We start from the raw sequence: 14,980 nt of genomic DNA, 5'->3' as shown, positions 1-14,980 counted from the left end.
GCCATTCCCTGACGGGGGAGGCACCAAGCACCTTGGAGGTGAGTGGCTATTGGGTATCTTCCAGGCTGAAGTGGGGTGGTTTTAAGAAAAGGAGCTGGGGACTCTCTGTCTCTCTTCTCCCTCTCCCCCGCCATACTCTGCACTTGAATAACAGAATAGGGGCTCCACGTCTGAGGGCCGCATACCCACGTCCAGACGAACATGAAGACTCAACCTAAGCAAGTGTTTAGCCCCACTGATGAGGAAAGAGGGGACACTGAGTGGAGCCAAGAGAAATGTGGGACTAAAAGAAGCCCAGCCTCTCAAACCCTCGGCGTCCTGAGCAGAGAAGTGCCGGCGTGGATCTACTCCCTCTTTCGGGCAGGAAGAGTCTGCGTTACAAGTTATGAGGCTCCTTATACCGTGCCTGGGGTTGAGCTTCCTGGTCTCTTACGGGAAGACCGATGCCCCGTAGGAAAGGCCGGTGTGCGCACTACAGCCAGACGGCCAGACTCCTAACAGCAGCTCTCAGACTCGGGCTGGGTAGAGGGGCCCACAACACCAGCACCTGGGTCTTCAAGTCAGCTATCCTCCAGCGTAGGGCAGCGGCGCGGCGCGAAGCCCCGTCCCCGCCCCCCGGTGCCGCGCCCATTGGCTGGGATCCTCGTCGACCCCGCCCAGCGATTGGCCCGCCTGGCTATAACGCATGCGCATAAGCCTACCGCCGCCGCCGCCGCCGCTTCAGCACCAGAGCCCGGACAGCGGCGCCGCCCACGGGCATGGACGGTGGTAGCGGCAGCAGCGATCCGGCTCCCGGCCCGGGTCCGGAAGGGGAGCAGCAGCCCGAGGGGGAGCCTTTGGCCCCAGATGGCAGCTCCCTGGACAGGTAGGGGCGGACTGCTCCGCATACCCAGCTCGAAGACCTTCCCAGAACCCCCGCCCCAGGTATCCCCAGTAGCCGCCATATGCCGCCCCATTCATTCCCCAGCCCCTCCCAGAGCCCCTTCCTGCACCTCCAGACTCCCGGCCCCCTGGCCACGCCCTCATTCTGCCGGGTTAATTTTCTCTCTCCCTAATATCCTCTACTGTCAGCCCCCTTCGCCCTCAGCACCCCCTGGACCAGCCCCACCCACTATTCCTACCTTACCTCTAAGGCTCTCTGTTACCCCGCCCCTCCGGCCACCAGAGCCCCTCCCTCTAGGCCCTGCCCCCCGCGTCTTCTCAGTTAGCCCCAAGCCTGCAGTGTCCTGAGTCCGGGTTCCAAAAGCGTGTCAATGTGCTCAAGAGTGCGCGGGTATTGTAGACGGGAGGCTCGCCAAGGTATGTGTCCTGGGGAAGGCAGACACTCGGCTGCCCCGCTGGGGTCTGTCTTTGTCCATCACTGTCAGTCTCCAGTCTGCCCGGCATGGCCGGCTGCGCACGTGTGGGCTCGAGTCCCCGCCTGTGGCAGCCACCTGCACTCGTTGGAGGCTCTGGGTGGTCAGGCTCTGAGGCTCAGGCCACCGTCGCTACCGTCCCTGAAGGAGCACCAGGTTGGTGGGACAGGAGGAACACTTTCCCCCTGAGGGCCCAGATCTTGTTGCCTCTCCTCTCCCTTTCCACCATATGTGTGAGGGAACAGCCCAGCCAGGTAGCAATATGGCGCAATTTCTGTGTCCTGCCTGGTCTACCGCCCCCAAAATCTCTTTCCTGACATGACACTGCCTCTCTTTCCTGCCTGGACTGAAATAAGAATTCTTTGGGAGCAAAAGCAGAGGTGGACACATAGTCTCCAAACTGCCCCAGTTAAAATGTACATTCTGTACGTCAGAGTGAAGAGGAGGCCCTACAAGCTAAGAGAAATGTTTTCTTCTCTTTACTGTTAACAGTTCAGCCTGGGTAGATTTAGCCACCTTTCAGTCTGAAAGGCACAGAACTTTCTTCAAGGGGATGAGACACAGGATTAATATGTTCCCTAGACCAGGGGGCTGCCTGGGACTATGGCCTGACCAAACAGCCAAGGAAGGACAAGGCAGGGACAGTGACAGGAGAGGGCAAGGGACAGGAGCATCCCTAGAAGGGGCTGGAGAGTCATTTGCTGCCTTGGGCATTTTACCCAGGATCAGCCGTGTCCCGTCTGCTCACTTGCTCACTTCCCCTGCACATGGAGGTCATACTTGGGCACAGGAACAACTTGCTCTTTTCTAGCAACCCCCTGAGACCTCCAGCCCCTCTCTGCACTTCTGCAGAGACCCTGGACAAATCAGGCAAAGAGACTCAGTTCAGCTGAAGAAACACAAATACACTCCTGCTGAACTAAGTAGCAATCTGGGAAGTGAATAAGACAGCACACACACATGCAGTGTTTTACTAATGCATTGACTACAGGGCAATTCGAAATAGTTCATTCTTTGTGCTCTTAAAATTACCTTTTTTTGTGAAACTTTTTTTTAATTGAAGTATAGTTGGTTTACAATGTTGTGTTAATTTCTGGTGTACAGCATAGTGATTTAGTTATACACATACATTTATTCCTTTTCATATTCTTTTTCATTATGGGCTTAAAATTACCTTTTTATTTTCCTAGTGGCATGAACTCCCCCATCTGTCTTGGCCACTCTGCCAGGTCATACGGATGTCCATATGGCTATGTATCTGTGGGCTTGCGGGCATGGTTAATACATATGTACGTTTGCCCTTTACAAGGCTGTCAAGTAAGGGTTCTGTGTCTGGGGTACTATTAGCCAGGCTCTGACTGCTGTGACTTTGGCCTTGGGTGAGGCCTGTGTCATCATTTTCCATTCCCCTACCTGCCTGCCCGAGTCACTTGGCTTATAGGCCGGTGGGTCCAGGGAGGCAGCCCAGGAAGTTGCTCATCCCATGGATCTGAGTGAGAATGAAAGCCCCCTGGGGAGGCAGGGCCTGGAGTGCTTGACTCATGTTATTACCAGGTCTCCAGAGAACAGAGGGCAGCAGAGGTTGGCAGGAAAAAGCTTTTATTCTGAGAAGAGTTTGGCTCTTCTCCTTGGGAGGGTTTAGACAAAGGCCCAGTTCTACAGCAGTCAGAATGAGGAGGGTTTCAAATTCTGCCACATTGACAATGATGAGCACAGTCAACAAGGGTGAGATTTGGGAGCAGCTGATCCTAGTCCCCTGGAGAGGGATAGAAGAGATTGAGAGGAAGGGGCTGGGGCCAGGGAGGCCCCAGTAGAAGGAAACCAATGGTGGAGGCTGGAATCTCCCTTGAATAGGAGCCAGCTAAGGAAAAGGGAGTTCCTTAAGATTACCAAAAGAGGTGGCTCATAAGACTACCAAATCCTATGAGACTTGGTAAACTGGTTAAGAGGGAGTGCTCTTGTTCTCTGGAGTGCTGGCTTCCCTTAATGAAAAAAATGACGCTCCAACTGAGGGCCTGGCTCCTAGGACAAGCCCAATGCTCAATAAATGCTCTAAGGCCATGGGCCGCTGAAATAGGCACCATGGCTGTCCCTCTCTCCTGACTCTGGAAGGCAGGTCCTACTCTAAAGAGGGAGAACAAGACTAATGGAACACCTTCATGCCTTCAGGATCCAACCCAGACCCAGCACAGTGCCAAGTACGTGGCAGGTGCTCAAAAGAAACCTGCAAAATGAAAATCTTATAGAAGTAGATGTCCACACTCATACACATAAACCCAGGTCATTTTCCAAGCTTCCCTTTGGCTCATGGGGATGGCCCCATAAGGTCTTTTATCTGCCAGGACACTATGTCATTAAATTTATGGGGTCATGTGAGGCCTTGCTTGAGAACAACTTTAGTCAAATTCCTATTTTTCTAAATGTTGAGTTAGTTTCCAAAAAAAATCAGTGATCTAAATCATGAGACAAATTCTGATGCAGTTTTTGGATAACAAAAATAAAAGTACTTATAATTATATATGTAGTGAGATTCTCAAGGTGTGAGAAGTTCCCAAATGGAGATAATCTGCGGTGCCTAAAGAGGTCAAATTGTAAATATAAATATACTTCTTAAACTACACGCTCACTGCAGCACTGTGGGAAGAAGCAGGAAAGCAAATGTCTTCCACATGCTCCACACCAGGCACCTCACAAATGTTACATCAGTTAATTCCCATAGTAAACCTGAGGGGGCGGGCATTATCTTCATACCCTCGCTCAACAGACAAGGATACAAATGCTCCAAGAATTGTGTGTCTTTCCCAAGGCCCTGGAGCTAAAGGATGATGGAGCTAGGAGCCCACCTCCACTGCTCCCCCATTTTAGTCTCAGCATGAGGGTTACCCCCAAGCCCCTGACTGCTCGCCAGCTAGCCTTCCGGGACAAAAAAGAGGAACTTGCCTATTCTTTCCAATTCTACTGCTTGATCTCTGGGCAGAGCCCAGCCTCCGTGGGCAATATCCACTTGCCACCATAGCCAGGGCTCTGGCCCACAGTCCCTTCAGCAGTGCAGCAAGCAAGACTGAAAGCCAGAGTTGTTTCAGCATAGACCTGGATCTCTCAGGGAAGCTATGCAAGTTCCAGCAGGCCAGGTGAGCCCAGCAGATGGGCGGAAGCCTTCCTGGCCAACCCAGAACCCCTCAGGCAATCTATTCTGTGGCCATCTTCTGTCCTATGTCTGGCAATCCTGCCACTGGGGTGATACTCCATCTCCCCCTGCACCCAAGGAGTGGGGCTGGGTCCATGCACACAGAGTGCTGTCCATGAGTAATTTGGAAAGAGGAATCTATTGCTGACTCCTCCCTGGCAAATTCCTCGGGGGTCCCAACTCCCTCTCCCAACTGTGTACACCCTTGCAAAGCAAACCGTCTGCCCCAAGGCCCAGGGTTGGTGGAAGGGCAGTAGTTGCCTCTGCCAAACTTTCCCTGACTCCTCCTCCCCCATCAAGGTTGGACCCTCCTCTGGGCCCCTTCAGCCCTCTGTGACTTTCTCTCTCACAGCACTCAACATGCTGAACCTTCCCCATCTCCCACCTACCATGAGTGCCTGGAGGACAAGAACTGGGCCTTATTCATCCTAGCACCACTCTTAGCAGCCTGTCCAGCACTCCGCATTCATTCAACAAGCATCCCTGGGGCACGTTCTGTGTATAAGGCACTGCTCAAGGCATTGAGGACACACAGATGAACAAATGCATCAGGCCCTGCTCTCCCAGAGCTCACATTCCATAGGAGAGACAGGCAGTAAACATGATAATAGATAATATAATGTCCAGTTGTGGCAAATGCTAGGAAGAACTATAAAGCAGGCAGGGGGATAGAGAGCTGGTGGGTGATTATTTAGAGAGAGTAGTCAGGAAGGGCTTCTCTAAGAAGGTAATAATTGAACTGAGACCAGAATAAAGAGAGGGTGTGAGCCATGAATTATCTGGGGAGGAGCATCCCAAGTAGAGGGAGGAGAAAGTTCAAAGGCTCCAAGGTGGGAACAAAAGTGCAGCAGGTCTGACAAGAGGATGAAGAGACAACTACAGCAGAGAGAGCATAGGATTGCAAGTCAGAACTGGGTTCAAGGCCCAGCTCTCCACGTCTCACTGAACCTCAGTTTTCAAATCTATAGAAGAACAGAACTCCCCTGGAGAGTTTTTAAAGGAGTAAGTAAGATCATATAACATGTTTTTGGTGCATGGACAGGTGAGTGAATGAGACAATGAACCCCAAGAGGTAGGCTAGGGATGTAGACCCAGAGCCTCCACCCTCCTCACCTCTCCCCAGGACTAGTAACAGAACAACCTGAGCCCCGTCTCCTTGTCGCAGCTTCCTGAGCAATGCTGGGGGGTGGAGTGGACCACTACTGTCCCCCACCCTCATTTTCCCTGTCTCTTCTCTCCCCAGGTCCCAGAGCAAGGCTGTGGCCCCCGAGGCCAGCCCAGAGAAAAGCTGCTCCCTCCACAGCTGCCCCCTTGAGGACCCTTCCATTTCCTCGGGACCCCCACCAGCAACTTCCACCCTCCAGCCTGTGGGCCCGTCCAGCCCCTTGGCCCCCTCCCACTTCACCTATTCCCGGCCACCACAGGAATACCGGGGGGGCAGCTCCCTGCCAGGGCTTGGGGACCGGGCAGCACTGTGTTCCCATGGCTCCAGCCTCAGCCCTTCCCCAGCCCCCTCACAGCGTGATGGGGCCTGGAAGCCGCCGTCTGTGCAGCACCATGTGGTCAGCGTCAGGTAAGGAGGGATCCAGTAGCCTGCCAGCTGCCCTGGAAGGTGGGGCAGGGCTTAAAAATGGGGCTGACCCCCTGGGCTCTGGACTCCTTTACTAGGAGGCAGCCCAGGATGTCTCCTGCTTCTGCTGGAGGAGGCAGCCTGGATGGAAGAGGAAGGAAGGGTTGGAGCTTGGGAGTAGGAAGGCCTAAAAGGATTAATGCCATCTTCCTCTGTCCCCTACTCCACCCCAACCTCCCACCCTACAAGAGGACTCTGACAAGCAAGGGTCTTTTCTTCTCTTCCACAGACAGGAACGGGCCTTCCAGATTCCAAAGAGGTAAGCCTGGGTCTTCTCTGGATCCCCAGCAGTGACCAGCCTGGTGCCCAGTTTAATGCCACCATCCTTTCTCGGTGGCTTCTAAGCTCACCCACTCCCTGCTACCGCACCCAACACCAGTTCACATGGGATCTCTTCCTCTTTCCCAGCTATTCCCAGCTGATTGCTGAGTGGCCAGTGGCCGTGCTGCTGCTGTGTCTGGCTGTCATCCTCCTCTGCACTCTGGCTGGACTCTTGTGGGGCCAGCTACCCGACTTCTCCAAGCCCTTGATGGTGAGGGGCCAAGGGGAGGGAGAAGGCCCCCTAGCCTTGCCGCTTCAGCTCAGTCTGGGGCAGAAAGGTGGAGTGGCCCAGCTGGGAGTGGAGAGGCAGTGGTGGGCTTGCCAGAGAGACCTGGGGAGATGGTATAGAGGTGATACTCATGTCCAACAATCCAGGCAGGCAGGCTGGCCCTCCCTGCTTCAGGGACCTAGAGGGGCAGAGCTGAGAAAGGAGGAGAATTCTCCATCCTGCCTCCCTGATCGTTTCTGCCCTCCTCCCTGCAGGGCTTTGAGCCTCGGGACACGGACATCGGGCGCAAGCTAGTGGTCTGGAGAGCGCTGCAGGCCCTCACAGGTCCCAGGAAGCTGCTTTCCCTTTCTCCAGACCATGAGCTGAACAGGTAATGGGGTCCCAACTTTCCACTGTTTGGGAGTGGGGGATGGGGGAAAGGAACAATGTCTCCAGAGAGAAGCTAAAGGTAGGTCAGAGGGCCTTGCTGGGGCCCCTGCACAGTGATGCCTGGCTTTCTCTGAGCACCCTGCCCCTTGATGGCACCTGGCATAGATTTTCTCTCTACCTCAGCTCAAGCCCCCTCACCACTCGGAGCCCTGCACCCTGGAGCAGTGCCCAGGAGGGCATGGTCCGGCCTCAGAGGATGGTGGAACCCCTGGAGGACAAAGGGCAGGAGAGTTTCTTCTGCGGCCCTCCTGGTAAGCTGCAGCCTGGCCAGTTCCTGGCTTTAATGGTGTTTCCCGCCACCGCCCCCCTCCCCAACTACTAAAACAGGAGGGCCCAGGAGAACAAATGTGGGCAGACAGAAGGGGAAGGAGACCAGATGGTCACATTCAAGCCAAAGAAATTGGGTTACAGCTGGGAGGACAAGGAAGGTCTCAGGTGTCCTAGCCTGGTAGGGTCAAGCTGGATGGGGGTGGGGCACAGAGGAGAGAGGCAGGCCCAGGATCAGACCCAAGTTTCAGGCTCCTGAGATTCTGAACTTCATATGGCCCTGGGTAAGCATCTTCCCTTTGGTGGGCCGGGGACCTGGGGCCAAAGGGCTGAGCTCCGGGGGGGGCGGGGGTGTGTTGCAGAGAAGAGCTATGCACAGCTGGTGTTCATGTCCACCTCAGCGGGCAGCCTGTGGAACCTGCACGCCATTCATTCCATGTGTCGCATGGAACAGGACCAGGTGAGCTGGCTGGGGAGGTGCCAGGGGATGGGGGGGTATCTAGGGGCACAAGGGACCTGATCATAAGGAAACATAGCTGAGCCAGGACTTTCAGGCCAGACTGGGGAAGAGCATTCCCTGCTTAGAAAATTACTGCAACTCTGCTGAGAGGCTCCGGGTTAGGGTGGGGAGATTAGAGTCAGCTGTTTGCAGAACAGCCAAGACACAGGTGCTGGAAGACAGACCATGCAGAGCCTGGGGACTTTCAAAAGGTCCTGAAAAGGAGCCTCAGGAGCTGTTGAGGAGGCCCTGGCCCAAGGCCCCCAGCTCCCATCGACCCAAGCAGTGCCAATCCAACCATGCTAGCTGGAGAACCATGTACCATAATATCTGGATAAAGGTTTGCTACTGAAAACAGTGTGAACATCACTGAGTAGCCCAAGCCACTCACCCCACTCAAGGGTATCTGGAGGACAAAAAGACACTGGTTGAGAACATGTGCTCTGAAGTCAGATGCCTGAATTCATGGCCAGCTCTAATATTCCTTAGCTGTGTGACTTCAGGCATGTTTCTTAAACTCTCAGTGCCTCAGTCTTTGTATATATAAAATGGGAATAATAATGGTATGGCCCTCATAGGGATGTTGTCACAATGAAACAAGATAGAATTTGTAAAAATACAGCATAATGACTGGCAATAATAATCACTCAGTAAATGTTACTATTGTCACCATGATCTCAGGCCCAATGCCACACAGCCGGGACAGGGTCTCTGATTCCCAGGCTGGCACTCTCTGTTACTACATGAGATGTTGTGAAGGGTGGGAGAGAAAAACGGGCATGAGTTCTGGAAAGGAAACAGCTCTGTCCTTCAGAAGGTTTAAGCAGACCAGTAGACAGAGGTAGGGGCTAGGGTTTGGCAGTGACCTTTATCCTGGAATGTTTTGGCCTCCACTTTTCTCACCATTTGTTTCCAGTTCCCTGGGCCTTTGGCCCTGTTCCATCTGAGGCTGTCGCTTCCACTCCTACTCCTGACTCAGGCAGTGCCAAGTTGGGGCATATGACCTGCAGGGGCCTTAAGGGCAAGATCTCTCAGGGCAGCACTCCTGACACTCCTTTGATGTAGTCAAGATGTAGCTGCTGGAACCTGGGCCTGATCAACCAGGTTTTGCTGAGCTGTCAAGATACCTCTCTGCATCTGTCCTGCAGCCTGTAAGGAGGTGAGAGGGCCTCAGGCAGCGCTGGGGAAACCTGGGCCCCCGCACTGCCCCTGAGCTCTCTCCTGCTGTGTGTGCCCTGCAGATCCGCTCCCATACCCGCTTTGGGGCTCTGTGCCGCCGTACAGCAGCCAACGAGTGCTGCCCCAGCTGGTCCCTGGGCAACTATGTGGCCGTACTCTCCAACCGCTCCTCCTGCCTGGACACTACTCAAGCTGACACAGCCCGCACGCTGGCCCTGCTGCGGGCCTGTGCCCTCTACTACCACCGCGGTGCCCTGGTGCCCTCTTGTCTGGGACTCGGGAAGGACAAGCCCCCACACTGTGCCCAGGTTCCCACCAAGTGCTCCCGGAGCAGTGCTGTCTACCAACTCCTGCACTTTCTGCTGGACAGGGACTTTCTGAGTCCCCAGACTGCTGACTACCAGGTGCCCTCCCTCAAGTACAGCCTGCTCTTCCTGCCCACCCCAAAGGGTGCCTCCATGATGGGCATCTACCTGGATCGCCTGGTTGCTCCCTGGGGGCTCTCTGACAACTACACATCCATCACTGGCATGGACCTGGGCCTTAAGCAGGAGCTGCTGAGGCACTACCTGGCCCAGGATACGGTATACCCCTTGCTGGCCCTGGCTGCCATCTTCCTCAGCATCGCCCTCTACCTGCGCTCCCTCTTCCTCACACTCATGGTGCTGCTCGGGGTGCTGGGCTCCCTGCTGGTTGCCTTTTTTCTTTATCGAGTGGCCTTCCGGATGGCCTACTTCCCCTTTGTCAATCTGGCGGCCCTCGTCCTGCTGAGCAGCGTCTGTGCCAACCACACCCTCATCTTCTTCGACCTGTGGCGCCTCAGCAAGAGCCAGCTGCCCTCCGGGGGGCTGGCGCAGCGCGTGGGCCGCACCATGCACCACTTCGGCTACCTGCTGCTGGTCTCGGGCCTCACCACCGGAGCCGCCTTCTACGCCAGCTACCTGAGCCGCCTCCCGGTCGTGCGCTGCTTCGCCCTCTACATGGGCACGGCTGTGCTGGCGCACCTGGCGCTCACGCTGGCCTGGCTGCCCTCCTCGGCCGTGCTCCACGAGCGCTACCTGGCGCGCGGCTGTGCGTCGGGGGCGCGGGGCCCATGGGGCGGCAGTGCGCCCCGCCGATTGGCGCTCGCGCTGCACCGGCGGCTCCGCGGCCTGCGGAGGGCGGCCGCCAGCACCTCGCGCCTGCTCTTCCAGCGCCTCCTGCCCTGTGGCGTCATCAAGTTCCGCTACATCTGGATCTGCTGGTTCGCCGCGCTGGCGGCAGGGGGCGCCTACATCGCCGGCGTCAGCCCGCGCCTGCAGCTGCCCACTCTGCCGCCGCCCGGCGGCCAGGTCTTCCGGCCCAGCCACCCCTTCGAGCGCTTCGACGCCGAGTACCGCCAGCAGTTCTTGTTCCAGCAGCTGCCTCAGGGCGAGGGTGGCCACATGCCCGTAGTTTTGGTGTGGGGCATCCTGCCCGTGGACACCGGTGACCCCCTGGACCCTCGCAGCAACAGCTCACTGGTGAGTGACCCGGCCTTCTCGGCCAGCAGTCCTGAGGCCCAGCGCTGGCTGCTGGCACTCTGCCACGGAGCACGGAATCAGAGCTTCTTTGGGGCCCAGCCGGAGGGCTGGTCCACGTTGTGCTTCGTGGAGGCCCTCCAGCACTGGATGGAGAGCCCTAGGTGTGCCCGCCTGGGGCCTGGCCTCTGCTGTGGCCACTCAGGCTTCCCCTGGGCCCCCCAGCTTTTCCTACACTGCCTCAAGATGATGGCTCTGGAGCAAGAACCCGAGAGCACCCGTGACCTGGGACTCCGCTTCAATACCCAGGGCAGTCTGGCCGCCTTGGTCCTGCAGTTCCAGACCAACTTCCAGTATAGTCCCGACTACAGCCAGGGCCACCACTTCTACACTGAGGTCAGCCACTGGCTGGCAGCAGAGCTGGGCAGGGCACCTCCTGGCCTCCGCCGGGGCTGGTTCACGAGCCATCTGGAGCTATACAGCCTGCAGCACAGCCTGAGCACCGAGCCTGCTGTGGTGCTGGGCCTGGCTCTGGCGCTGGCCTTTGCCACACTGCTACTGGGCACCTGGAATGTTCCTCTTAGCCTGTTCTCTGTGGCAGCTGTGGCAGGCACCGTGCTGCTCACTGTGGGGCTCCTGGTTCTGCTCGAGTGGCAGCTCAACACTGCCGAGGCCCTCTTTCTTTCTGCCTCTGTGGGCCTCTCGGTAGACTTCACTGTCAACTACTGCATCTCCTATCACCTGTGCCCACACCCTGACCGCCTGAGCCGCGTGGCCTTCTCGCTGCGCCAGACCAGCTGCGCCACTGCAGTGGGGGCTGCAGCTCTGTTCGCAGCCGGTGTGCTCATGCTCCCTGCCACGGTGATGCTCTATCGCAAGCTGGGTATCGTCCTCATGATGGTCAAGTGTGTCAGCTGCGGCTTTGCCAGCTTCTTCTTTCAATCTCTCTGCTGTTTCTTTGGACCAGAGAAAAACTGTGGGCAGATCCTCTGGCCTTGTGCCCACCTGCCGTGGGACGCTGGAAGTGGGGAACCTGGTCCAGAGAAGGCAGGCCGCCCACGGCCAGGGCCAGTGGGAGGGGCACCCGGGTCCTGCTCAGAGCAGTACGAGTTACAGCCCCTGGCACGGCGCCGGAGCCCCAGCTTTGACACCAGTACAGCCACCAGCAAGCTATCCCACCGGCCCTCAGTGCTCTCTGAGGATCTACAGCTGCATGATGGCCCCTGCTGCTCCAGGCCTCCGCTGGCCCCTGCCTCCCCACGGGAGCTGTTCCTGGACCACCAGGCAGTCTTCAGGCAGTGCCCAGCCCTGCAGACCTCCTCACCCTATAAGCAGTTTGGCCCCAGCCCCAAAACCTGGACCAGGAAGGACTCCCAAGGGCAGAAGGCTGAGCCAGCGCAGCCCTTACCAGAAGCCCCAACCCACTCCCCCAAGCCCCAGCCCCAGGTTGTGGAGCCTCCAGATTGCCTCTGCTCCTCAGCCAGCACCCTGGAGGGGCTCAGCGTCTCTGACGAGACCTGCCTAAGCACCTCTGAGCCAAGTGCCCGCGTGCAGGATTCCGTGGGTGCCTCCCCAGAGGATGCGGACGAAACTGAGCCAACAGTACCTGAGCGAGGCCAGCTGAATGAGAAGCGGGACACCCTGTGGCTGGCACTGCGGGAGACTGTGTATGATCCATCACTGCCTGCCTCCCACCAGAGCAGCTCGTCCTGGAAGGGCCGTGGGGGGCCAGGGGATGGCAGCCCTGTGGTGCTGCCTAACAGCCAGCCAGATCTACCAGACGTTTGGCTGCGCAGGCCCAGTACCTACACTTCAGGCTACAGTAGCTGAGGGAGGCCCTGGGAGGCTGGACTGGAGCACAGAGCCTGTCAGGGATGACACTGCAGGGGCAGCACCAGGCTGGAGCCTGCTGGTGTTTCTCCACATCAGCATGAAGAAGGCTCACCCTCCAGCTGTGGATTTCCAGCCTGCCAGATGATCCAGCCTTGGCCTGGGCTGCTGCTTACTCCCCACATCTGGAGGATTCAGTGGGGAAGTTCTTCGGAGTGAAAAGCCAAGCTCTCCTCATGATCTGCTGAGGGCTCATCTGTCCCCACAGTGCCAACCAGGACCCACACTGTGGAAGGGGGAAAACCAGATGTGTACCTCTATGTATTAGGCAAGGCTGACCCAGCCCCCATGTCAAGTGGCAAGTTCAGTGAGACTAAGGGACCCAGTCCTTAGGACCCTGCAGGGACACCTCACCAACCAAAAGAGCCCTGGGAAATCTCAGCATCCCCCTGGGCCTCACACCTTCCAGGGGTTCTTTATCAGGATACTTCTTTCTCTTTGGGGAGCTTCTCTGGGCCAGAATTGGGCTAAGTCCTCTGGCCTGAACTGCCCTGCCCCCCTCACATTCCCCAATCTGACCAGAAATTTGTCAAGGCCAGACAGAAATGGCTGCTGGGAATGAAGCTGGAGGAGGATGGTCAGCCTCAGAGCATCCCTAAATTGCTGGATGGTCCCTCACAGGAAGCTGCTCTGGCACGGAAGAGTCCTCTCCCCTATTAACAAATAGGAATCCTTTATGCCCTGCATCTTTTCTTTAACAGAAAACTCTTCCACACCCATTGTTTCCTGGGAATATCACCATTTCAGTATGGGGTAGCCTGCAGTTGGCCCTGTCCTTTTGCCCCCGATTTATAGGTAAAGGTGTTGAGACTAGTAAGGTTGTTTTACACAAAGCCACATAGCTAGTAACTGGCTGAGCAGGTTTCCTGACTCACTCCACCACAGCTGCACTCTCCTCCTGGCTGCCTGCCCCAGAGACATTGGCCTGTGCCTGTCTTGATCTTTCACCTGTGACATTCTCAAGCAACCTGCCTTGCACGTGTCTCTGAGTAAACTCCCCTCCTTCCTCCCTTTGGGCCTCCATCTCCAGAAAGAGCCCCAGTCTGAGCATGCCTGGATTTCCTCCCCAATTCCCCTGTGCTTCCCTCCAGCTGCAGCTGAGATGCCTACTATCCGGGAGGCTTTCAGGCTGATCTGATTCCCAGGGTCAGGGTCGGGACATATCTCTTCCAATGGCCACCGTGTGTGGAAAGCCCCTGCCAGGAGAGGCATTGAGGGCAGCAGAGGTTGAGCAGAGTTCAGTAAAGGCAGGAGCTCAGGCCTGCCCTCTTTGGGAGTAAGTCTGAAGCTATTCCCTAGGTCAGGATCCCAGCTTCTAAGGACAGATCTCTCTGGGGGCACTCCGCAGACCAAAGGCTGGCTCCCCCTCCCCAAAGTAAAGGGTCTCTCTGGAAGGTTTTATCCCACATGAGAGCTCATGACGCCTGGAGCATCAGCAGGTTCACTGAACACCAACTCTGCAGACAGCACTGCAAGCGGACAGAGCTGCGGAAGGAAAGTTGAACATCTGCCCTTAAGGAGCTCACCGTCTAGCTGAGGAAACAGCTCACACATACATGCAGGCATCAGTGGGTCACTGATGGCACCAGGCCGTGCTGAGGGCCATATGCCTGTCACCATGAGTACTGCTGGAGCTCAGGTACCCAGAACTGGTAACCAGGAAGGCTTCCTAGAGGAGGAATGACTTGAGCTGGGCATCAGAAGTCCAAGTATCTCAGACTGGAAGGGACCTTAACAATCATTTATTTCAGCAGTTTTCAAACTTTGAAGCCCTAGGACCTTTCTTCAAAGAATCCTTATGTGGACACACAGGATATAAAGCAGATAAAAAGCAGCCACTCTGGTGGGCACTGAGAGGGGGGAGTACAGAGCCAAGTCAGCCTCACTTTCTACTGCGCCTTTCATGGGGCCCTGGGGACATTTCAGGCTCCTGGCAGCTCCACAGAATGTGGTATGAAAACCACTGATCCAGGTCATTTTATGGTTGAGCATCACAGAGGGGAAGGGGTTTTTCTAGGGTCAGTCTGTGGCAGAGCTGGAGGCAAATCAGGGGGTGTTTTTGTTTTGTTTTGTTTTGTTTTTCCAATATTGTTGAGACCTACCTCCAACTCCAAGAAGCGCGTGAGAAGTGGGGCAGAAAGCCCAATGACATGGGAGTTGTGGAAGAGACAGAAGACCACGGGCAGGAGTGACAGTTACGTCAACTCCTTTGCACGATAAGTAAATGAAACCCATCTGACTCCTGATACCAGGAAGGAGAGGCAGTGACTAGCACCTAACTTGGACCATCTCCCTGGAGGTCTGCTGGGACCTCCTTCTCTTCATGTCTGAGTAAAAGTCAGCCTCTCTGTCCTGGCTTCTCTACATCATGGACTGGATCCTTCTGTATTCTCACAGCCGGACTGAGAGAGCACTAGTCTCAACTGGGACCATCAGCCAGGAGGACAAGGGAGCTCTTCCTCCTTGAGCAGAAGTCGGGCCTTGACTCAAGACAG

General features: G+C 56.3%; 1 protein-coding gene across 1 annotated transcript; it reads left to right on the top strand.

The window, feature by feature from the left end:
• The first annotated feature begins 758 nt into the window (after nt 1-758).
• On the top strand, nt 759-12,823 carry DISP2 (dispatched RND transporter family member 2). Its single transcript, XM_072963926.1, has 8 exons — nt 759-865; nt 5,786-6,115; nt 6,402-6,431; nt 6,581-6,704; nt 6,977-7,092; nt 7,275-7,402; nt 7,781-7,878; nt 9,159-12,823. Exons 1-8 carry the CDS (start codon nt 759-761, stop codon nt 12,423-12,425), a joined length of 4,200 nt encoding a protein of 1,399 aa, XP_072820027.1. The 3' UTR covers nt 12,426-12,823.
• The last annotated feature ends 2,157 nt before the right edge of the window (nt 12,824-14,980 follow it).

The sequence above is a fragment of the Vicugna pacos genome, chromosome 6 (genome assembly GCF_048564905.1).
Source record: "Vicugna pacos chromosome 6, VicPac4, whole genome shotgun sequence".
In the NCBI taxonomy this organism is placed as follows: domain Eukaryota; kingdom Metazoa; phylum Chordata; class Mammalia; order Artiodactyla; family Camelidae; genus Vicugna; species Vicugna pacos.
This window is presented reverse-complemented; position numbering and strand designations above follow the sequence as displayed.

Excerpts from the sequence above, each read along its gene's own strand:
- DISP2 (XM_072963926.1), top strand. The coding sequence starts at position 759 with ATGGACGGTGGTAGCGGCAGCAGCGATCCGGCTCCCGGCCCGGGTCCG. Across the intron at positions 6,116-6,401 it reads CACCATGTGGTCAGCGTCAG|ACAGGAACGGGCCTTCCAGA; the intron begins GTAAGGAGGGAT and ends TCTCTTCCACAG. Across the intron at positions 7,403-7,780 it reads TTTCTTCTGCGGCCCTCCTG|AGAAGAGCTATGCACAGCTG; the intron begins GTAAGCTGCAGC and ends GGTGTGTTGCAG.